Raw genomic sequence first — 23,920 nt, 5'->3', positions numbered from 1 at the left:
ACACATGTTTTAATAGTCTTCTTTTTCATTCTTTGTATATTTGGCATATTTTAAGGTTTGATTGTTTTCATGTAGGCCTATCTGTGAGTTTGATGACACAAAGAACCTAGCTGTAGGCCTATATTAACAGTAGTAAAATACAGTTAGAGTAGGCCTACAGTACAGTTAAAGAACTGACGCATCTCCTGCCACACACATTTACTGCCATATAGGATCCAACATTCTGGATCATCTATACTTTAGGATTATGTTTGATATGTTTGGGGGATGGATGTACTTGTACTGTACATCAAGCTGCCTCACGCTACACACTGACCTATGGGCCCCACACATGGCTCAGGAACGGTTGGTTCCCATAACTTCCCAAGTTTACTTACTCTATGCCTCTCAGCTGTCAGGGGTCATCAATATGTCCGTACACAGACAAATGTATCCGTGGCAAAGGCTTGTTCTCGTCCATGGCAAATGTTCGATTTTTATAATGTTCTTATTTTGATCATAAGACCCAATCACTGAACGTCAAGTCTCCAGGTTTTATTCAGTATGTATGACACTGATTTATGACATTATGGCTTATTAGTTGTCCAACTAGTGGTGCTCAAACCTTTTATTCAAACCTTTTATTCACAAGGACCCCCATTAGTAAGGGGAACATAAGAAAATCTGCGAAGTAAATCGCTACCAAGAAATTTCTTCACCAATGTGTTTTTAAAGGTGTTTAATAATATGTACTAAAAGGTTGAAATTCAACTCCCGGGGGAAACCTCATAAAACAATGATTTGTGTTTGTGTCCCATTAACTTTACTATACAGGAAAAAAATACACAAAATAAATATGCTTTAAGTAGCATGTGAGGGGTCAAACTAGGGGTTTTTCATGATGCTGAATCCATTTGCAAGCATTTGTTTTGCATGAAAAACATTCTGTGGGCTACAAATGGCCCCTACAAAACGGTGAAAAGTGATGATTCATCACTTAACCATCGTTTTATGGGTCCGTTTTTAGCCCAAGGAATGTTTTTTCATGCAAAACAAATGCTTGCAATGGATTCAGCATCATGAAAAAACCCTAGTTTGACCCCTCACATGCTACTTAAAGCATATTTATTTTGTGTATTTCTTTTTCCTGTAAAGTTAATGGGACACAAACACAAATCATTTTTTATGAGGTTTCCCCCCGGAGTAGCCTAGTTCCAGACCCTGAATCGCTAGCCACACCCCTTTAAATTTTTATTTTGGCGATTCAGGGGTCTAGCATCGCTCTCATTGAAGAGGCCTTCCTCGTTCGAAAATCCGTACGGCAAATCAGCGTTGTGAATCAGCGTCTTGTGATCAGCGTGGGTAGGGCTTTCCCAGAACTCATGTGCGTTTCCAAGTAAACAAGCACCGCCACCGTACCGTGCATCGCGTCGCGGTAAAATGCGGTAAAATGCGATCGTATCGATCTCGCTATGAAACACCAGTAGCAGGCATGTTATGTTTTGTTTGATTACGAGTTCGTAGTGCTCTTATTCTGCCTGTTTCTTTTGTTAGCAAGTAGCACTAGCAAGCAACATGCTAGCCACTAGTAGCCAGCCACACATAACAACACTACGTCATGTGTTGGTCAGACGGTGAACCAATCGCTGAAGACTGCCTCTTTTTTGGCAACGCCCATCCCTGCAATCGGCCTGGGTGGGAGTGACCTCAGACTGAATAATGGAGTGAAACGAAATGTCAACTCAGGCTGAGTGTCAGGCTACTCCGGGAGTTGAATTTCAACCTTTTAGTACATATTATTACACACCTTTAGAAACACATTGGTGAAGAATTTACTTCGCAGATTGGTCAAATATCTTATAAAATCCCCTTACTACATAACTCAGAGAGAGTACAAATGGAACCATATGGTTCCATTTAAACTCTTTCAGAGTTACAGACCTGTTATGGTAATTCAGGTCTACGTAGCTCTTCATGTGTTTCAGGTAATACTTGTAAGACACCTCAGGGTGCCATGCGACCTGTTACTCATATATGGAGACCCCTGCATGATAGTCAACATTGTTATGTCAAAACATGCCCATATATGGGCATTACCAAATATGCGCATTCCCAGATATGTCCTTAATATTGATAACATAATATCCTTAATAATGTCCTTAATATTGATAATATAGGAATCTCCACATATGGGTATAAAATGTATGTTAATTAGTAAAGCCAAGCAGGGCCTGGTTTTGATGCCTGGGGATCTCCATATATGGGCATAATGGGGTACCCTAACAGGGCATCATCTGGGAATGCCCATACTGTATATGGACATTTTGTTTATTTTATCCTTTATATATACATATACATATCATGCCCATATATGGGCATTACCAAATATGGGCATTCCCAGATATGTCCTTAATATTGATGACATTGGGACAGGGATCTCCATATACAGTATGGGCATAAAACATATGTTAATTAGTAAAGCCATGCAGGGTTTTGGCAAGTTAGGGCCTGGGTTTGATGCCTGGGGATCTCCATATATAAGGGGTCCTTTATTAATATATATCCCAACCAACCGCATATCCATATACATATATGGACTTAATATTAACGGAAGGTAGGGTGTAAATCAGAGTAAAGCAGGCTTTTGGGCCAGTTAGGGCCTGGGTTTGTTGACATCAGAAAGTGGAACAGGAAGTGATGTCACAGTGACAGTATGGATATCCATGGGGTTTGATCTTTGATGAGGTGATGTAACGTGTTATTATGTCCGTGAAAAACCCTTATTTTTTTAATTATTTTTTTTATACCACAATATCCACCACAAGACAGCATGGTGATGACCTCTGTGTCTCAATAAAGCAAAAATAAAATCCAAGTTTTTAGACTTAAAGCTACCACCCTGCCAGGGAGCAAAGACGAGTTGGATTATACTCCTTTTTGGAGTATCAAATCGTTTGCATATAGCATATTTTGCTGTATCACCTTTTTTATGTATACACATTTAGTAGTATGTACCTCACTGTTTCATACGATTGTCACTTCTTATTATATTGTCTTTCCGTCTCAGGCAGAAGTGCAGTGACATTTTGTTTTGCCTATGGATAAACGAATCAATGTGGGGCTGTACCCACTGAGTTGCAACCCCATTTATACCACCTGTGAGTGTGCCCTGATGTACCGGGGTAGGCCAGTGTTGGCTGAAACATGCTGCTTTTCAGTTTTCTATAATAAACGTGCCAAGTTTCTTTTGCTATAACTCCCCACTAAAGGGCACCTTTTGGGTTAAGTACACCACTCATCATGGAACCCACTTGAGTTATCTGTTTGTGTTGTTTATGTTTGCGTATCAGTATCAAAACAGTAAAGCGCTTTCACTCTAGGCTTTAGGGCATAACAATTTTCTTGTTAGTCTCTCAAAGAGCACTGCGACTGAATTCAAAGTGGAGAAAAAGCCCCCTTTTTGCAGATGGGTTCCCAGATTGGGCTAAACCCATCAATCCCCAAAGTCAACTCAAACAGCAAACTTCATGACTTGGTGAATGTTCGCTGCTTAATCCAATCCTCAAAGGCCAATCCCCAAAGCCCAGATCAACTCAAGCAGCATACATTCAATATGACTTGGTGAATGTTCGCTGCTTAAGTGATACTGTAAGTCTTACAGTATCTGGAGGTTTGTTTCCCCCGACCTTGAACATCTATAGCCTATCCACATTTTGTAAAGGTTTCTCAAATAGCTGCAAGGCTCTGAAGGAGACATCTTGCAGTGTGTGAGACTGGTTCCTAACTGTAACCACAACAGTTAACAGTTGAAGACAACACACACCTAGGCTACAACCACCTATCAGCTCCTCGCTACTATAAACAAACCTCCGCAGAACTCTGTCTCCCCGTTTACCTCCAGGGTCAGTAATGCTGTGATGGCAAAAAAGTTGAACAAGAATGTACACGGGGATGGGGGGGGGGTCCTACCTTTGACATGTGGTACTGATGGGGGCTCTGACAGGTGGTTGAGTGTGTGTGTGTGTGTGTGTGTGTGTGTGTGTGTGTGTGTGTGTGTGTGTGTGTGTGTGTGTGTGTGTGTGTGTGTGTGTGTGTGTGTGTGTGTGTGTGTGTGTGTGTGTGTGGAAGGGGTGTCTGTCTACAGTTCAGGGCTTTGTGGACCACTTGTTGCCTCATTTGGTCTAATCTGTTATGATGTCTTTCTCCATTCATCAAAACACTGTCTACCTCTTGGGGTTTCACTCTCAGAAGATAAGGAGCCAAAGAGGCACACATCAATTATCTGCTGTTTTGCATGTTATCATTTGGCTAACCTCACTAGCCAGCTCTTTTCTTAGCTCAGACGCAGGATTGGGATTGAATTTGGGATTTCATATCACACAGTGTTGTTGCCAGAAATGAGTGTTTTACACAGGTCAAACGTCTGCAAAGTGTGCTGAATATAATAAGGTAGGCTGCTCATCCATGTCAAATATTATGTTGCGTGTCAAAGTCGAGCTCTGGGTGATCAGGGCGTGTGCTGTGTGCAAAACTCTCGCATGCTACTCATGTCAAGGGGAGCTGCTAAGCTAATAGTGGAAATCCCCTGTGCAAAACATGAGAGATGAGATTGAGATTAATTTTTAGTTGCAAACAATGCTTGCACTGCACGGCTTAAGAAGTGTATTTCTGCCCTAGGAGCATGACACTGCTAGTAAGTAGTGCTGGCTGTGGATTTGTTTTCTTATACTACTACTTATGCCCTATATTTTCAAACATGTAAACTTTCAATAAAAGGGGGCATCAGGGTTAAAGTGGTTAAATGGGAAGTACACTGGCAATATCTTGATATTATAGTAGTCCAGTTAGGGTTATAGGTTTAGGGTTAGGTTTAGGGTTAATGTTAGGGTTTAGGCTTTGGGTTAGCATTCACCAGGTAAGCGATCACCTGCGTCGTCAGGTTAGCGTTCACTCGCGTCGGCAGGTTAGCGTTCACCCGCGTCGGCAGGTTAGCGTTCACCCGCGTCGGCAGGTTAGCGTTCACCCGCGTCAGCAGGTTAGCCTCAGATTACTAGGACCTCGAAACAACGGGACATCGAAATATCGATATGCGCCCACACTATACCTGTGGTTCCCAAACTGTTTAGCTTGAGAAGTTGACCGAAACAGAAATTGGACGTTTGCCCCGGGACCCAAACTAGTGAAAACAGCAGATCTACAAGCTCACAACGTGTCGCCTCGCGCCGCGCTGTGAGCTTGTAGATCTGCTATTTTCACTACTTCTTAAACATTTGTTTTCTAATTTATGGAATTTATTCAAGTTCTTTTATTTATTAATGAAATTATTTTAAAAAAACATGTAAATCTTTGCTGTTTGGGGAATGTTTTCTGAAAATGTTTTGAAATAATAATACAAAATAAATAAAATGTAGGAAACAAAAAAAAACAAAAACAAAGGGACCCATAGAAATGTGTCCCTGACCCATGCAGTGTTTGGGAAACAGTGCACAATACAATCCTCAGTTCATTGAATTTAGGAAAGATTTACAAGCTTTACAGTTGTTTGTACTTCAAATATCAATATGTCACACTCCATAATTATTGACATTAATAATAATCCTTTGAGCATCTTCTAAGTCCTATCTATTGTTGGAAAAGAATGAAGTAAAACAAATACACCAAGAATGACAGTTGACACATCCTAAGACTTGATCTTTACACGCACGCACGCACGCACGCACGCACGCACGTACGCACACACGTTTCTGCTGTGGCTTGTTACAATTTCAATATGCAACACTGCATGTTATCATATCCATTCACAAGATGTGATGCATTAAAATGTAACCCATTCCATCTGTTTATACGGAAGGGCGTTTCTTGAATAAATACAAGTCAGTATTGACCAACTCATATTGTCTTTGTACTAGGTCACCACACCTGTAAATCTGATAGCACCAATCAATCTGCAAGTCATACAGTGGAAAAGTGTGTTGTCCCAAAACCTGTAAAAGAGTCTTTTTGAATGGGTTTTCGGTTAAATGCCTGAAATCATTCACAAAGGGACAGATGTAAGAGTTTCAAATTTGGGAATTCTACGAATAGAAAAGGGAACATTCCCCGAATCATGGACAATGTACAGGAGTAAAAGGCAGGAAGCTTTGATTTGTTAAGTAGGTCTCAATTTATTTGACTGTTTGTCATGCTTAATTTAGTTACAATGCTCTGTTACCGACATGACATGTTGCTACATATGGCGGTGAAGTTTGATGTAATTTGACTATAGGCTACGTGGTCTGGTGCTCCATCGGTCCTAAAATAAAATAAATCACATTGATGTGTTTGTGGTGCATAGAAGAACATTGCTTGATGTGTCATGCATATTTGTTTTAAATTCCATTACTTGGCCATATTGAATTGTCATAGTCAACGTCTTATTGGCATACAATTGGCCTAACTACCGGTATAAACATAATTTTATTCCTCTCATGTAAAAATGTTGCCCCCCCCCCTCCCCCTTGCAGAGGCTAAAATTGGCTATGACTGTAACAGTAACAAAATAAAAATAAAAATCATCCCCTGGTACCATGCCCCCACACCCCCATGCCCCCAGATCCAGAAGTTTGTCATACGACTATCAACCCTAGAAACGCCCTTCATCAGGGAGTGTTTGAGGATACTTTCGCCATGAGAATGCTCTCTCTCTCTCTCTCTCTCTCTCTCTCTCTCTCTCTCTCTCTCTCTCTCTCTCTCTCTCTCTCTGAAGGGCCACAGGTCTTAACATGCTCAGCACTTTCACTGATAACACTAATAGCTCTGAAGCTGTTCCCTTCATTTCACTGTTTGTTTCCCTTTCTCCAGGAGGGGTTGAACAGAACAGAAACCATTAGAATCATTTAGAACCACCACATTTTGCTTTGTTGTTCAAATATTTACTAACAAATCACCTCAGTTAATTTAACTGACCGGTAATTAACACACTGCAGTAGGCTTTCACAATAATATTGAATATGATGAGTGATATTAGACAGGTAACATGTTACGTAGTATATCTACTTTAATGCTGCATATTGCTGTAAGTATCTTTTTGGCTGTTATAAAGTAATACAAAAGAAGGTATATTTTAAAGATAGGCTACATAAAAGATTTATGTCCTGTTTAACCTCTCTCAAAATGTATAATTGAAAGATTCTGGTATATTGTGGGAATAAGTCGTTTGAAAAATCTCATCATATTTGCCAGAGAGCTCATATTTCAACACCCCGGCATTGAAAACAGCACCTTGTCTTGGTAGAATCCAAACAACAAGTCTACCTTTCAAAGATGTAAGCGATAAAGCTCACTGTATGGCATAATGCGTGCACCCCCCCCCCCCCCCCCCCCCACACACACACACACACACACAAACACAAACACAAACGGGCACACGCACATGCACTCGCACACACACACACACACACACACACACACACACACACACACACACACACACACACACACACACACACACACACACACACGGACAAAACTTGGCACACATTTTGTGGGTTTTCCCCCTCGTATCTCCCAAAAACCAGTTAGGTAGACTGGTCTTTGGGCTCTGTTTACATTAATTCATCCATGTTTTTGACACAGCTCAACATGAAAACAAGCAAATATAATTTGTAGCACATTTCAGCAAGTCAATAAAATATTATTTACACAAAACATTGCATTAACACACAGGGCACAACACTAAAGACAAGATAATACCGTAGGTTTAAAAACACTACATCTCTCTTTGTCTCACTACAGTATATCTCACTACATGTCACTACATGTCACTCTACATCTCACTACATGTCTCACTACATATTTATTACATCTCCTACATGTCTCACCACATGCAGTGGCTCAGGGGTAGAGTGGTTGCTTGGAAGTTGGAAGGAACCAGAAGGTTCCCAGTTCGATCCCGGGCTCCCCAGAATTACTGTCGATGTGTCTTTGAGCAAGACCCTGGACCTCTAATTGCCCCCGATGAGAAGGTTGGTGCCTTGCATGGTTTCCTTCACCATCGGTGTGTGAATGTAATGCACAATCATTGTGAAGCTCCTTGGATGAAGGCGCTATATAAATGCACTGTTTACCATTTACATGTCTCACAACATCTCACTTTTTTAGGACAAATTGGTTTATGAGCAGTCAACATTCAGTGTATCAAAATCATTCTAAATGGTGGAAGATTTGGTCAGGGGGACTTTAGTAGTTGTTCAGGCATTTTGTAGAGTCGATAGGTGGATGTATGTGGCAATTTCATGAGAATTCTAAATTGGACTAGGAGTTATGACTTTTCAAAGTTCATTTTTACTTTACCGTAAATTATAGCGCCCACTTCGAGCAGATTAGGGTGATATTTGTTGTGCAAGCAATGTAGCCTACACAACCTCCGTGAAAATGACACATGGTCTTACGTATTTAAGACCCTTATAAGACTAATAAGAGTATGTTATTTTATCTTGTGCTCTGTGATGTTCATATCTAACCTCATCTCTTCTCAAGCAACTCTGCCAACAAACATTTCAACAGTCCCGCACCAATATCCTTCATCACATGAGACAGAAAGCATTTTAAAAGGAATCTAAATGTGTTGTATTGTGAAATCCTTATTCTGGTCTGCTTGGTCTTAATAGTCTCTGAGATGAGGGTGCCAGACATCCTGGCCCTGAGGCGCCTAGTTTTCACGAGAATACTTGGCAAGGTTGGCTGCACATACTATTGCCCTCCCTAGGCACACAAAAGACATGTTTCAGCAACATCTCTTGGCCTGTGATATATTGAGTTTGAGGCATATTCTGCATCTGAAATGTAAGACTCCTCTTCGACTTTACATGTTTGATCATTGTGTTTAGAGCAAAGTGAGTCGAGCAAAGGTGGTGCGGCGAGGTGAACAACGATGGGCAAACAACAGAGCAAACAACATTTCCTGTCTGTATAGCAATTTAGTCTTCCTACCATCCACTGAAGTACCATGATGCAACGCAATCACAGGCAGTGTCTTTGGGCAGTTTATGTTGCTTTAAAAAAACAGATAGTATAGACTAGAAACAGGAAACCAAGATCAATGAGAAGGAGAAAAAAAATGCAACACAGGTTTCCCGTAGACATTTAAGATAAAAAGAAATTGGAGATCCAGCACTCAAAGTTTAAAAGGAGGGAACTTTATTTAACATGTTTACAACCTTACTTGGTCTTCATCAGGGCCCTGAGGTATAGGGTCTAAACATAAATCAAGTTCCTCCTTTTAAACTTTGAGTGCCCGGATCTCCCATTTTTTATATCAAACCTAGGATGTTGTGCTTTGGTGTCATCTCAAAGAGCATCTTCTTTTTCAATATGTGTCAAACACAGGGCAGCTCAAAGTTTAAAATGTATTACTGTAACAGATGGATTCAAAAGATTAGAGAACTTATTCATCTTAAAACCAACAAGGACTGCCTCAAGACTCTGTAAAGACAAATCAAGCTCATGGTAGGGTTTCCTCAACCAATACATGATTTAGAAAATTGATTAAGATATAGCAGATATACATTTTATTCAAAGAACAATTTAATGAGCATAAAAAGGACAGACAAAACCCTTCAATAATAATAAGACAGGCTGTCAGTTTTATCCTAGGCGGAGGGTGCTGCCGAGAGCCAAGGACATGTACTGAGTCTCAAGGCCCAGCTACTGCATGTCTGTCTACTCCCCTCCCCTGTAAACTAAGCTGATATCAGGACAGTGAAAGAATTGAACACTGGAGTAAAATACAAATATAAAATGCATAACAAATACAAATGGTAACTTCACCCATGAGAAAAGGGCAGGATATTAATACTGAACAGGGGAAAAAACACGGACGCTTCTGAGACATTGTGTGACATTCAGACATTCAGTGTGAACAGAGTGGTGTCGTACGCGTCTTCAGCCTCCCCTTCGTGTTGTGCAGGTGTATCTTCTAGAAGCCTCTCCAGAGGGTTTGGAGATTCCGGCTCGACCACACACTGGTCCTCGTCCAAGGATGGGGCGTCCTCCAGGGTCTGCTGGGGTTCAGCATTCAGCTGCGGATCCGGAGGCTGTGGAAGGAGTTCCATGGGCTGGGATTGTGACTCCAGCTGGGGGATCATGGCGGTCGAAGGCGCGTGCAGAGGCATGTGAACCAGGGGCGATGCAGGCAGCGTGGCTGAGCATGCGGTGAACTGGACGCCAGAGCTGGGCATGGTGGGGATGGTGGCGAGGGGTTGTGCCCAGGGGACGTAGGCCAGGAGGTCCTGGAGGTCAACCTGGGGCGTGGTGCTGGCTAATGGTGAAGCCCCGGTTATGGTCTACAAAAAATGTTCGATTACAATTCAAGTTTATATCAATATGTATCAATTGATGTACTGTATATCAACCTCTCTCTCTCTCTCTCTCTCTCTCTCTCTCTCTCTCTCTCTCATCAACATAGCATAGGTACTGTATTGCCTCCTAGCAACATGCAACATGCTGTGTAATAACATCTTTCTTTTTAACAGAGTTATGTTGGCCACTTTTTTTCACATATTTCTGGGCCAATTATTGACGTATTTTTAAGATATATTGAACTTTTCAGAATGGGAAAAGGTTTCCATTTAATTGTAATTTTATAGGCATGTTTGCTTATCGTTCACAGTGCAGAGAAGTTCAGAGAGGCAGCAGGTGGCATGACACATGCACCCAGCCAAAATCAAACGGGGTGATGATGACTGACCTCAGTGAGTGATTCTTTTTTGTCCGCTGTGCAAGGCACTTTTTGTAAGTCACTCTAAATACTGCCATCAGCTGAATTCGTAACCCGTAAGCCTACAAATATAACTGACGGTTATTTTCTCTCACCCCAAAGTTCGTTATCAACGGCGTGTGTGTGTAGGTCAACATGGCGGGAGGTCCAACCACCGTGTAGCTGGGGCAGAGAGTAGTCTGCATGTACATGTCTGCTGCGAGGGTGGGGGTGGTCGGATAGATCAGGCTCTGAGCAGAGGACAGATCCACCTGGGTGTAGTCAGAGGTGGGCCATGATGCCAAGGCAGACTGGCCTCTCCATCCTAAACTCTGCAGCCCTCCATTACCGCTGGAGTTGGAAGCATCAGGCGAAGTGCCTCTGGCTGCCTCAAAACCAAAAATACCTGCTTGAGAAGGATCATTTAGTATCAAGTATACAGTAGAAGGTAGGCTACTTAGTAAGTAAAACAATCCTGTTATTTAGTTTTAGTAAAGTGAAATGTCATCATTTATGTTACCTTTTGAAGCAAATGTACCCAGAGGGAATAAAGAAAATAGATATTGATCTATAAATTCCAGGAATCTCTTTATGTCTGTATGACCGTCCTTTGCATGAATCAATAGGGTGAGAAGAAGTACGTAACATACGCCAACTAGTTTTTCTGCTTTATTCACACTGATTGTAATGAATTTGAGACCTGTTTTGACTGTGAATGGAGAGAGCAAAAAAAAAAAAGAAGAAAGAAACTCACAGAAGCAACAGATAAAGATGACTGACAATATTTGAACTTCATGGCCAGGTGGTTCCACAACTTAAGGGTCTAGCAAAGTTCAACATCACTTGTAAAGGTATTGAAAGGTTATTTAAAAGACGATAGAGATTTTGTGAACCATAGCAACACACAGGCATGTCGGTCCAAAGGTGCTGATATTAGGGTGACAGGGTGTGTAACAGGTCTGCGATGTGCAGTGTACATTGGCAGCAGATGAAAGAATGACTTACTGGTGTGTGAATATGATGGTTGGTTGTTGGGGGCAGCGGCAGCCTGGAGACAGAGACGACATCAGTGAAAGACGTGAGTGACGAGCATATATAGAGAACTGGTGATAAAAACGTAATCACATATGTTGGTTGAGAGGAAAGTGTTGGCATGTAAATATGTGATATTTACAGTTAGACTGATAAAGCCCAGGTGCGTGCAACAGGTGACTCTACTGTAAAAAGTGTGTGTGTGTGTGTGTGTGTGTGTGTGTGTGTGTGTGTGTGTGTGTGTGTGTGTGTGTGTGTGTGTGTGTGTGTGTGTGTGTGTGTGTGTGTGTGTGTGTGCGTGCGTGCATATGTGTGTGTTTTACTATCCATGTGGGGATCAAAACTCCTCACAAAGAGGTAATTCAGTATCTAAAAATATTTAGAGTGTGGGGCCTTTTTTCAGTTCCTTCCTAAAGGGACATTTTCATATGAGTATAGTTGGCCGGGAGGCAGTGATTTTGTTCAGTTATACTGTAGCTGCTTCAAGGACGAGCTGAACCATAACAAGATAGGCTGAAACAGATATCAGGCCTGGTGGAGACATCTAGGCTCTTACAAGCTACCACAGATCAGTATGTGATGTAAGTGATGGTAAATAAAACGGTTAGATATAAGCAGACATATCATATCTTCCTCACCATCCAACATAACTGTTCCCCAGGTTGATTAGTCATGTGCATAGGAGCACCACAAATCCTACTGTACAAATATCACTGTTTGTTTGCAGAAATATGATCTCTCCCCCTAACCACCACCACCATATTATGTGCAAATTATCATGTGATGACTCACGAGTCAGGGCTTTGATCTTTACTCAAATAATGTTTTTTTTGTTTGTTTGTTTGTTTGTTTTTTCAAGTCTTCAGGCTCTTTTCCTGAAAATTTCCTGCAAATGCATTTTTTCACATTTCTTTCCCTGTTTTGCCTTTCTAATTTTTATGGAGAATGGAGCATATTTTTGCAGAAACCCGCAAATGGCAAGAACTCCATTCCCATTGAAAAGCTGAATCCAACTTCATAGGTAGATTTAAACTTCAAAGTCAGAGAAGGTCATAAAAATAGCAACAGATGTTCTGCCAATCCACTGGAAATCTACTGTCTTGCCAATGGCAGGACGCGTGAAGTTTTGAAATGGCACATCTGTACCATGAACGGTACCAATGAACCTCAGGAATCCCATGTTGGGGGGCCTCAACAGGGCATAGCAGTGGTGGCCATTGTGTGGTGCTACAATTAAAAAAAAAATCAAACCTCGGTTCGAAGTGAAGCGGTGAACTTTTATTTTATGTGTTCTAGAGTTATGAACTCTGTGATCTATACATTCTTTATATTCTGAATGAATTAATGATTTTATCTGGAGGGCCGAATTGTCATGTGAAGCTTGACCAATCCTCAAAGTATCCAATCATCAGACCGGGACGGACACTACACACATACGTACGTACGGACGTACGTACGTACGGACGTACGGACGGACGGACGGACGGACGGACGGACGGACGGACGGGACAGATAAAACCTGTTCATTCTGGACTGATATGACCATATATGGACATGGGACACACATTTTGTTTTTGAAAACCCCTATTCATTCTGGACTGATATTCTGGACGTACGGGACAGATAAAACCTGTTCATTCTGGACTGGGATGACCATATATGGACAAGACATGAGGTGACAGACATTTTGTTTTTGAAAAAACCTGTTCATTCTGGACTGAAATGACCATATATGGGCGTGGGACACACAAAGCCACTCATTGGAAGCGGCTTTCACCCCTTCAAAAATATATATAGTAATGTTTCCCATGTACTGTAATGAGGCTGCTCTGTTTTCTGTGTATATCTGTCTGTGTCAATGTATGCATGCACATTATGTACATTATGTATGTATGTACGTATGTATGTACGTACGTACGTGTACGCCTGCAAATGTCCACCAGAGTGTGCGGAAGAAGCTCAACTATGCACTCCTCTAGGCTACCTAGGTGTATAAAGTTTATAGCTAGCACCAAATGCCACACAGGAAGCAGCTTAAGCCTAATGTATACTCTGAATTACTCGGTTGAGGATAAGATTTTCTGCAATCAACACCTTCGTGTGCAATGCAGAGTATAACACAAAAACACGCAGAGAGATGGAAGTGCACGCCCACCTGATGTTCATGTGCGTACACGTGTGATGTCTAATCTCCCCCTAAAAAGACTCGAGCATGGCAAAGGTCCATGCAAAACTCTGTTTGTCCTGTTAGTGAGCCCAACGTGAATGGTGCTGAATGCATACTGAGCAGCCGAACAGGGCAGAACCTGCACTGGGAAATTAGAAGGAACAAAGGTGGATCTGTATTGCGAAAGTTGAAAGTTGCTGCCTGGAGTCAAGTAGCACGGCATGTCAAGAGGTAACACAGCATGCACTGCCAGAGGCTTTACAGAAGCAACTGTTTAGTGTCAGGGTTTCTTGACAGCATGTGGAGAGGCAACAGGCGCTCAGCACTCAACATTCAGTGCTCTCCTTCATAAGGCATGATAATAATGGTTAAATGGTTTCTTATTATCAATAATTGAGTGTGTCATAAACAACCCACAATTTGGAGGTGGGCTCTTTTTAATGACAACAAACCTACTGTTAATCAATGAAGGGAGCTCCAAAGTTCTCCCTGGTTAATTTTTTGACGCCGTCCGACGCCGGCATGACACCCGATGGCTGCAGCGGAGCCCTGACCCATTTCCAGCAAAGCAAAGATTCTGAGGTCATGGCTAGTGTGGCAAATGCAAATGATGAAAATCAGTTAATAATATTGCATGTTTGCTTTGCATTGACATTATGTCTACTGTCACTTTACAAGGGTGAGGGGCGGGGCTAGGAGGAGAGGATAGGTAACAGCAACGATAAGAGCTAAAAGCAATAAAGCAATAAAAACAAGAGTTGATACAAGGTCAACTGGGAAAGGCAATTGTAAACAGATGGGTTTTCATGGCGGTTTTGAAGGTAGGGAGGGACGGGGTGTCTCTGATGCGTTTGGGGAGTTCATAGACCACCATGTGTACAGTATATACATGAGGTTGGTGTGAGGTGGTGGTGCTTTAACACCAGTAGTATGACATCATATTGGATTACTTACAAAGTTTGCAGGAGTGGCCTGTTTTGAACAAATTGCCTCAAATCATAAATGTAGCATTGCGTGAAACATTACTGGCTCACAAAGCTAACTGTCCTGGCGGAGACCACATTTTTCTAGTTACTAGAGGTTCTGGCTGCTAGAGTTCAAGGCAAGCACATCTAGAGTTCTGGCTGCATCCTACGTCGCACTGACGATCAGACCAACAGGCATTGACACTAAGGCTTGCCCACCTGCCCCTGGCAGGTAAATAAAACCTTCGGGCAGGTGAAGTTGGCTTTCAGGTTGCCCGACTGGGCAAGTGCTCATTTGAGAGGGGACACAGCCGTCTCTAAACACAACTCAAGATATCTGTCTAAACACCTGAACGTGGCCAGCGCGCTCTGTCTTCTGGTCTGTGGAATGTAACAAGTGTGAAATATTCAATAATAGCTATGTAGGCATTTGGATTTGAAGGTATTGAGGACAACATTTTTTTTAGCGCACAGCCCCAGAAAGTAAAGAAAGTGTTAAATTGAGAGGTAGTTAAAATCTTACCTACACTATCATTTTATAATGGACAATTTACTTTTCGGGCAAGTGGGCATGACCCTCGGGCAAGTAGAACATGACCTGTACTTGCCCGACGGGCAAGTGCCTCTGAGACCTTAGTGTCAACCACTGGACCAATATGTCTGAGTGATAGTGTTGGGGGCTTCGTTATAGTACCTGTAACCGCTGTACCCGTATGTCTGTGTCCCTTTTGTGCCCATATGTGTAGTGTACACCTTTAAGAGAGACTATGACGTCACTATGAAGCCAGGAAGCTAGAGAGTGGAGTAGTGAACAGAATGTCATGCTCTGTACAGTTCATGATGCTAACTAGTAAAGCATTTATGTTATAAACTCAAACCAGCTTGTGTGGACATTCAGCTCATTACAATATGGAGATCTCTGTATCTGTCTGTCCATGTTCCTTTATGCCATGCAGCTATATGGAGATCACTGATGTCATCAGCTGACTGATTTGTTTACGGCTGATGCCATTACGACACATTGACAGAACACTGCATTTGGAACTCCTTATAGTTATGGCCAAGTCAGAGTAATGTCAGAGGTCCGCCTGCCGGCCTCAAATTAACACATTTTAATATAGGATTGATTGATTGAGTATTTTATTAGACAAAAGTGGAGAACATAAGAATAGCATAGATACTTTTAGAGATCCACCTTCTTCATACTGGGCATGGTACTCCCCAGCGCCGGCGGCAGGACTCAATGGCTAGTGGGGTCGTCCATGAGCTTAAGGTTGCGATCACTATGCAAATTAGTGTTTCGCCTTTGTTTTCGAGTATTTGCCGGGTTCACCGATGGGGACAGGTGGTCCGAGTGAGGGGGATGGGCCCGAGGCTTCCCCCTCGTCCTGCCGGGCCCGGTACTACTCCCTCCGGTCCCCGGGGAAACACACGGCAAGTTTTCAAGCTGATCGGTTGATTAGTTCTCGAGATTTGTGGGGGACATACGGACAGTTAGATGGGTACTGCACTGAGTACTCTGACAACAGGTACTCTGACATGGGTACAATGAGTATTGCTTAACCGAAGGGGCATGCTTTCCCAGCGGGCATTGTTCCCAACGGGCATCGGCCCAGTACTGTATTAGTAAAACACACAATATCCTACTGTAGTAAAAAAAACAAATATTTCAATATTATGAAAGTACAAGTAAGATTACGCATCAAGTAAAAGTTCAAAATGTGCTTAGATGAATGCATCCACTTGAATCACAGAGGTCTTAAGACTATATTATCAACTGAAGACCTCAAGATACATCCAAAAGGTGAACAGTATTCTATTGTATATACTTTTCCTTGGTGCATATCTTCATAAGGGCAGCACTGTGTTGTTTTTGACATGCGTCATCATGCGTGTCATTGCACGTGGAACAATGTAAAAAGGCCTCTCCCAAAGGAATCTCTTGTTGCCACAGAAATGTCTTTAGTGGATTAAAGGAGTGTTATCAATTACATTCTGCATCCTGACAAGTGAAATGCAATGCCCACATTTTTTTCAAATGACACTTTCCATTTTCTTTCTCCCCACGGCTGCTCTTATCAAGTTGAGATTAAGTGTGCTGACTGTGTGTGTGTGTGTGTGTGTGTGTGTGTGTGTGTGTGTGTGTGTGTGTGTGTGTGTGTGTGTGTGTGTGTGTGTGTGTGTTGTCTGCCATGCTGGCAGCGATAACTAATAGTCAAGTAGGAGGGGTCTTTGGCAAGGCTGAGTTGCTTTGCATAGGGCCCTGTGCCCAGCCCTGGAGCCATACACGGGAAAGCCTTCAACTGCCATGGAAAAACACCTGCATTATGTAAGGACCACCCCCACCCCAACCCAACCCCCCTCCCCTTTTCCCGGTCCCTCAGGCCCCGGGCCCTGCATGGCTCCTGCACTTCTTCAAGGGCTCTGCCGGAGACCATGCATGCTCTCTCAGCTCCAGAATGCTGAACTGAAAGCATATCAACTCTCTCTCACTGTCTCTCGCTCTCTCTCTCTCTCTCTCTCTCTCTCTCTCTCTCTCCTGTAAGTGTTACTATTTGTGTTATGACGAGATAACGGTGAGACACTTATGTAGCAATGACTGTTCTCGACACTTTTTTCTTTTTTCTTTACCTTCGTTTGCTATTTGTATGTATTATTAATGCTTCTTATTTGCATTTTCTTTTCGCTGTACACAACAAACAGTACTTTTTTTCTTTTCATACTTACCTCTTACCTGTAACTTTAATAACCTTAACTGCTGTGTGCCTCTGGGCGACTGATTTGGATAATAAAGGTATCTCTCTCTCTCTCTCTCTCTCTCTCTCTCTCTCTCTCTCTCTCTCTCTCTCTCTCTCCATCACACAAGAACTTCTAGAGACCCACTTTCAACTCTGAACAAGACAAATCAACACCGTCAAAACTGTAAAAATATAAAAAACAATGTAATGCTACAGACATTGTGCAATGTCATTAGCAGCATCATCATTCTCAAGTAGTTCACGTCATCTATCCTCTCTCTGTCGCTCTCTCTCTCACACATACACACAAGCACACAAGCACACAAGCACACACACACACACACACACACACACACACACACACACACACACACACACACACACACACACACACACACACACACACACACACACGCCCACGCATGCTGGTTTTGCATAGATTGATCGAAAACTTACCCTCCACTATTGTTTTTGTGAATAATCGATATGCTTCAACAACTCAGTTAATACCATTATATATTAACTACAATTACATCAGTTAGGCTATAGCCTGTGCGTGACTGTGGCTTGTTTAAGGCTGTCATTATAATGTGATTCGTCACCAGTGACTACATTTCTGTTCTACAGCTATATTAAAATTCCATGTTTTTGAAATGCTTCAACAACTCAGTTAATACCATTATAATTGTGTTGTCACTAGATGTTGCCTTCTTGCACTGTTGGAATTGTCTCAACTGCTCATGTTTGTACTGTACCCTCATCTGAAAAGTTTTTAGGTTTATTTTTGGTTTCTCAGCTCACTGTGCCCCTTATACACAAAGTGAATGACAAATATCACTGTATTGAATTACATTTCAGGTGTCATTGTTCCCTCACCACAGTAGGGGGCGCTGTCTTGGCACTTTGCGGCTCCAGGCTCCTCTTACGCCTTAGCAGCTCTTTTACGGGGTCTCTGACTCGAACCCCCTGGTATGGCCTAGAGCCAGCCAGCACTGATGGAGGTGCTAGAGAGACCAGAGAGGAAAAAAGAAGCTTGGTACATGTGACTGAGAACATGTGACTCTTCCACCCTGAAGCAAACCTGACAGGTTCTGTGATGGATGCCATTGCGTGCACATTTTCTGTTCAAAATCTGTAAAATGTAATTATTGCTTTTTGACAAAGCAATCTAAAAAGGAGTGATTAAATATTTCTGTATAATTCTGCAGTTGTATGTTGTTGTTTTTTTATATGCACTTCTTGGACATGGTAGAGAGGAGTGAGGACGGATAGGCGACACAGATCACAAAGATATATCAAATAAGAGAAAAAAAAATACGAAAATCGTTAGATTACCTACATAACAAACCAGATCTCTTATAATTATTGTTTGCATACTTTTTCTGATGCATCACATCACAACATTTGTTTTTTATATTGTCCCATGACCTCTGTTTCCTGTGTTTGTTTGTCTTGAAAAATGTTGAAAAACGTATATACGTATAATATAATACATCCCACACATATAGTCCAACTGTCAGAGTCACAATGTAGTCATCCCGCTGCTGCTTCTTACAGAAAGTGAACAGATTTGTGTTTTCGGCAGAACTACTTGACTGTAGCTTGGATTTGAACATCGTGCCCTGCCCTAACCACTGTGCCATCCAGTGCTTGCCTGGCGTTGCCAGCCTCTATCACACAGTTCGTTTTGGGAAGAGAGTCTGGGATTTCAGGAAGAGCTTTCATTTCTGGGGGGCGGGCTAAAGCCTAGTGACGCGAGCCCCAAACCACGTGCCCCAAGCACACAACCCTGATTGGCCAACCCTTGAAGCTGGTTGAGGAAATATCGGATCGGTGCCAGACCATACTACAACACCACTACCGCCAGGAGGTGTTGTTGTGTTCGGTCTGGTTTATTAACCAGGCAAATCCAGTGCAAATGGCATGGCCTGAACAGAACCCCAACAGAGGAACGTGGTGAGGTATGAGAGAGGCTCATGGGGCGTGGCCAGGGCATTTGGACTGCAACTAACTAACCATCCTTTCTTTTTCTATTTTTCTCTTTACATTTTTATCGAACAATTTTTGTGACCCATTTTTTCACCCAGTGTCAAATAATTGTCTAATGTAATATTGTGCGATACTCTCCCTCTGCCAACCTGGAGAGGGCAACAGACTGACCTCATGCTTCTTTCTATGCATGAGGAGCCCAAGCCGCTGCTTTTCACCTAACAGGGGGAGTTTTCCTGGTTGGACGTACAGTAGCGCATGGAAGGAACACGTCATTCCAACAAGTTCCTTTCCCCTCCATCAGGCACCCTGGCTGGCCAGGGGGAGGCAGTATAGAGACCAGGATTACTGCATGTTGTTTGTGAGGGTACCTACCCTAGGAGACACAGGGAGAACATGCAAACTCCACACAGAAAGGCACTTTCGCCAACCCCACCTAGGGTGTGGGCACTGATGACGCAGAGGAGAGAACACGCCACCAGTGCCCACAACGTCCCCAGCGGGAATTGAACCCAGGACCTGCTAGCTGAAAGGCGACAGGGCAACCAACCATCCTTTCTTAATTGATCTATCATCTGTTGATTTTTACCCGATTCATATTTTGTTTCATTTTTAAACCAGAAAGCGTGGTGAAATCATTAAATACAAAAATATGTGAAATAACAGAGGCATCTTGAAATAGTTTCTCAGCAGACCAAAACACAAATTAAATAATATTGAAGACAAGCAGTCACACTTTGATGAAATTGCATGAAGCACATATCATAAATTATGCATCATTGAGCTGATTGTTCTAATCATTTTGTTGATTAATGATAAATTATGCAGTATAAGGTTGTACAGTAGTTTGGCCAGACAGATCCTACAGAGTGCACATAAGCACACATCCACGACAATAGCACACAAACACACGCACACACACGCGTGCATGCACACTTCACTACAAGCCTCGGCCCATGGGTGATACTGGAAAGAGGTGGTGAAAGAATCACTTTGACTGACATTAATAGCAACACCTGACAGCTAAGCCAGCCTATCTTCTGAATGTACTGGAAGCAACAGCCCATTTGAAACGGTAGTTCATCAGTCAGTGTTAATCCGCTGTGAAGCAACAAGCGAGATCAATGGCATTCCTCAAAAATGTAGATGAAGCAGATGATGTGCAAGCAGTATGAATAAAAATCACTTAAGGAGACATAAATTGTGACAGACGTCCTTTTAGCTTATCACCTTCTAGTTCAACTTTGCACTTTATCTCTCTCCCTCTGTCTCCCTCTCACCCCCTTCTCTGTCTTCATCTCTCTTAAACCATGTTTCTCCTTTTTATCATGTAAGCAAGGAACACGTAAGTGCACACACACACACACACACACACACACACACACACACACACACACACACACACACACACACACACACACACACACTCTCTCTCTCTCTCTCTCTCTCTCTCTCTCTCTCTCTCTCTCTCTCTCTCTCTCTCTCTCTCTCTCTCTCTCTCTCTCACACTCACACACACATCAATCTTCTGTCACAAGTCAAAGGCCGAAAGTTAATCAGACTGTCAGAGCAATAGCTACAGTAGCTTAGCTACTAGCAAGACATCTGCAGGTGAACTTGTGCCTCCTGGCATCAGGGATTCTCTCAGAGCTTAATTGGACCGTTTAAGCAAGCCTGAAGCAGACCTGAAAGGATAAAAAAAGAAAAACAGGAACATGGAAAATTCACAATTTAGTCATTTAGCAGAGGCTGTTATCCAGAGAGACTTAAAAGTGTGAGACATTGGAGTCAGCAGAGTAGGCTAAGCATGAATGAATCCTAGTCAGCAAACAACATGGTAAATATAGAGTGCAGAGAGAACAATGTATGTCAGTCAGACAGACAGACAGACAGACAGACAGACAGACAGACAGACAGACATTTGAGTTACAGTAAAACGATAACACAAAAAAAGTCACTGTATGTACAGAGAAGGAAAAAAGGGGGGGGAAACTGTAGGCACTAGGCAGTGAATGTCGTGCCTCAAAGAAACTCGGATACCATGTAAACAATGAACCTAGCACTTGTCCAAACTAGAAAGATGCAATTCTGAGAAATTGCAAGTGTGGTTGCCTGACGCGAATCAAACTTGCAAATGAACACACTACTGTAATAACAACACACTATCTAAATAACATTGTGAATAACATACTGTATATCGGCATAATAAACCAGCATACAGTAGGCTATATCAAAAAAAGGTGACAAGAAGGAATACAAGGAGAGAGGAGCACTAGGGGGTGAGGTGGAGTCTCAAGAGAGTCTACAGAGTAGACTACGGGAGAAAACTTGGAGTGAGTCCGCAGTTCTAATGGCATGGGGAGTTTAGCTTATTCCACAGCCATCTACATTTACCGTATGTTTGATTTTACACATGAGACGGCAGAGGAAATACTCTACTTTACACTGTAATCTGCAAGACGACAGTGCATGTTACATGTTATCTAAAGAAGCCCTCGCTTGTGCGTGCATACACATGTATACATTGTGTGTATGTATACACACTGATAATCATGCTGATAATCTTAAAAAAACACAAAGCCACTAGAAGCAAGAAGGCCCCATGCATGAGATAAGCCGATAAGAACAGAGGTTAAAGTGATTGTTAGTGATGAGTGAAAGTAATCACTCCAGACTGCCTGAGGCCTCAACTGGTAACCTCAAAAGCAGTGGCCTTCTCCAGTCAGCAGACTCAGCAGCACACATGTGTTAAAAAAAAAAAATAGAAAGAACTGGCCAATATACTTGGAGAATATATAGTTTAGTGGCAAAAAAATATTTCTTGAATTTTATATTTGCCTGATTATAATTATAAAAGTATACATGTGTGTTGATGAATCTTTGAATGTCACAGGGTGTTATGTAGCACCGACACACTATTTGCTAGGCAATGCAAGTAGCTTTGAGAATTACATAAATGCTTTTTGTCTTATTTATGCATGTGTAGTGGGTGCAAAATCTTGGCAAACGTGGGAATACGCCCTTAAACCAAGTTAAACCAACACTCAGGATTTTGATGTGTACATTTTAACTTTTTGCAAGTGCCCTGATGATTGATGAAACAGATGTATAGATTCCAGGATCATGATATGAGCGGTAGTAGTAGTAGTAGTAGTAGTAGTGGTGGGGGTAGTGATCATGTTTCTACTGGTAGCAAGAGTTTATCTATGTACAGTGTATACAGCCAGTAGGTGCACTGCATGAAATGCATACAGTCGGCTACGTATGCACATAGGTGGTCACCCACCTGTGACCTCTGTATGTAGCTGCACAGAGCTGGGTGACGCTGCACCACCACTAGACGAAGCAGCACAGAGGTCACAGAGGGATGAAGGCATAGAGGTCAGAAGTGCCATAACCGTTGTTACAACTGACATGGGAAAATTGGTTCTTGATGGAGTGTGATTTTTCAGGTTTTCCAGCTTTGAAGTAAAACAATGGAACTCAGGTCAGCTAGCTCTGCAAACATACGGTTTCCCATCTGGTTTGTTCACTGTTGGTTTCTTGATATACTGCCGTAGCTGACTGCGTAACCCATAAAGAATACTGTATGTGCGTTTTGTTCAGGCAAACCAGCCAATGAAACGCTACGGTGTCATCCTGACTGGGTACCTTCATTACACCCGGGGCACACATAAGTCAAAAGCGACACGCACTGTGCAGTTTAACCAGGGGGGACAGCCCGCTCTCACAGGGAACATCACTGCACTCGCAACACCACAGAGATCAGAAATGGATCTGCAGCTGGTGGTCATCGGCCCTTAGCTGCACATAGGTCACACAGGTGGGTGATGATGCTGGACCACAGGATGTGACTGCAGAGAGGATGAAGGCGCACAGAGGTCAGAAGTGCACAACACGGACAAACATCAGGAATGCGTTTTTTTTTTTTAGCCACAGGCAGGCTAAAATGAACCACTTGCTGGAGATGAACGGGATACTGATGGAAGAGGGAGATTTACGAGCATTGCTTGAAAGATGATGACAGATGTGAAGGTCAAGTACTACACTACTGGACTTCCATGTTTCGGTCTGTGCTGATGCAGCTGTTTTCCCACCTACGCTGCACAGACAGGTCTAAAACTGTCAGATGTTCTCAAATCTGATTCACCTGAGGCTGATTCTGCCGATCCAGTACATGATTGCACACCACCACTTCTGCATAGAAGAACTGTGACCATCATATTTAGAAAATAATAATTATAAGGGCTGGGATGCGATTAAAAAATGTATCGAATTAATTACAGGCTTTGTAATTAATTAATCGCAATTAATT

The 23,920-nt window shown here is 42.4% G+C and overlaps 1 protein-coding gene across 1 annotated transcript; it reads right to left on the bottom strand.

Annotated features, from left to right (window-relative positions):
* Nucleotides 1–9,860: 9,860 nt before the first annotated feature.
* Nucleotides 9,861–23,000, bottom strand: pou2af1 (POU class 2 homeobox associating factor 1; the record flags this gene model as incomplete). The annotated part of the gene is made up of 5 exons (XM_080731878.1): nucleotides 9,861–10,301; nucleotides 10,831–11,120; nucleotides 11,720–11,762; nucleotides 18,493–18,620; nucleotides 22,892–23,000. The coding sequence occupies 5 exons, from the start codon at nucleotides 22,998–23,000 to the stop codon at nucleotides 9,861–9,863; spliced, it is 1,011 nt and encodes a 336-aa protein (XP_080588004.1).
* Between the last annotated feature and the right edge of the window lie 920 nt (nucleotides 23,001–23,920).

The sequence above is a fragment of the Nannobrachium achirus genome (genome assembly GCF_963921795.1).
Source record: "Nannobrachium achirus genome assembly, chromosome: 8".
NCBI lineage: Eukaryota > Metazoa > Chordata > Actinopteri > Myctophiformes > Myctophidae > Nannobrachium > Nannobrachium achirus.
This window is presented reverse-complemented; position numbering and strand designations above follow the sequence as displayed.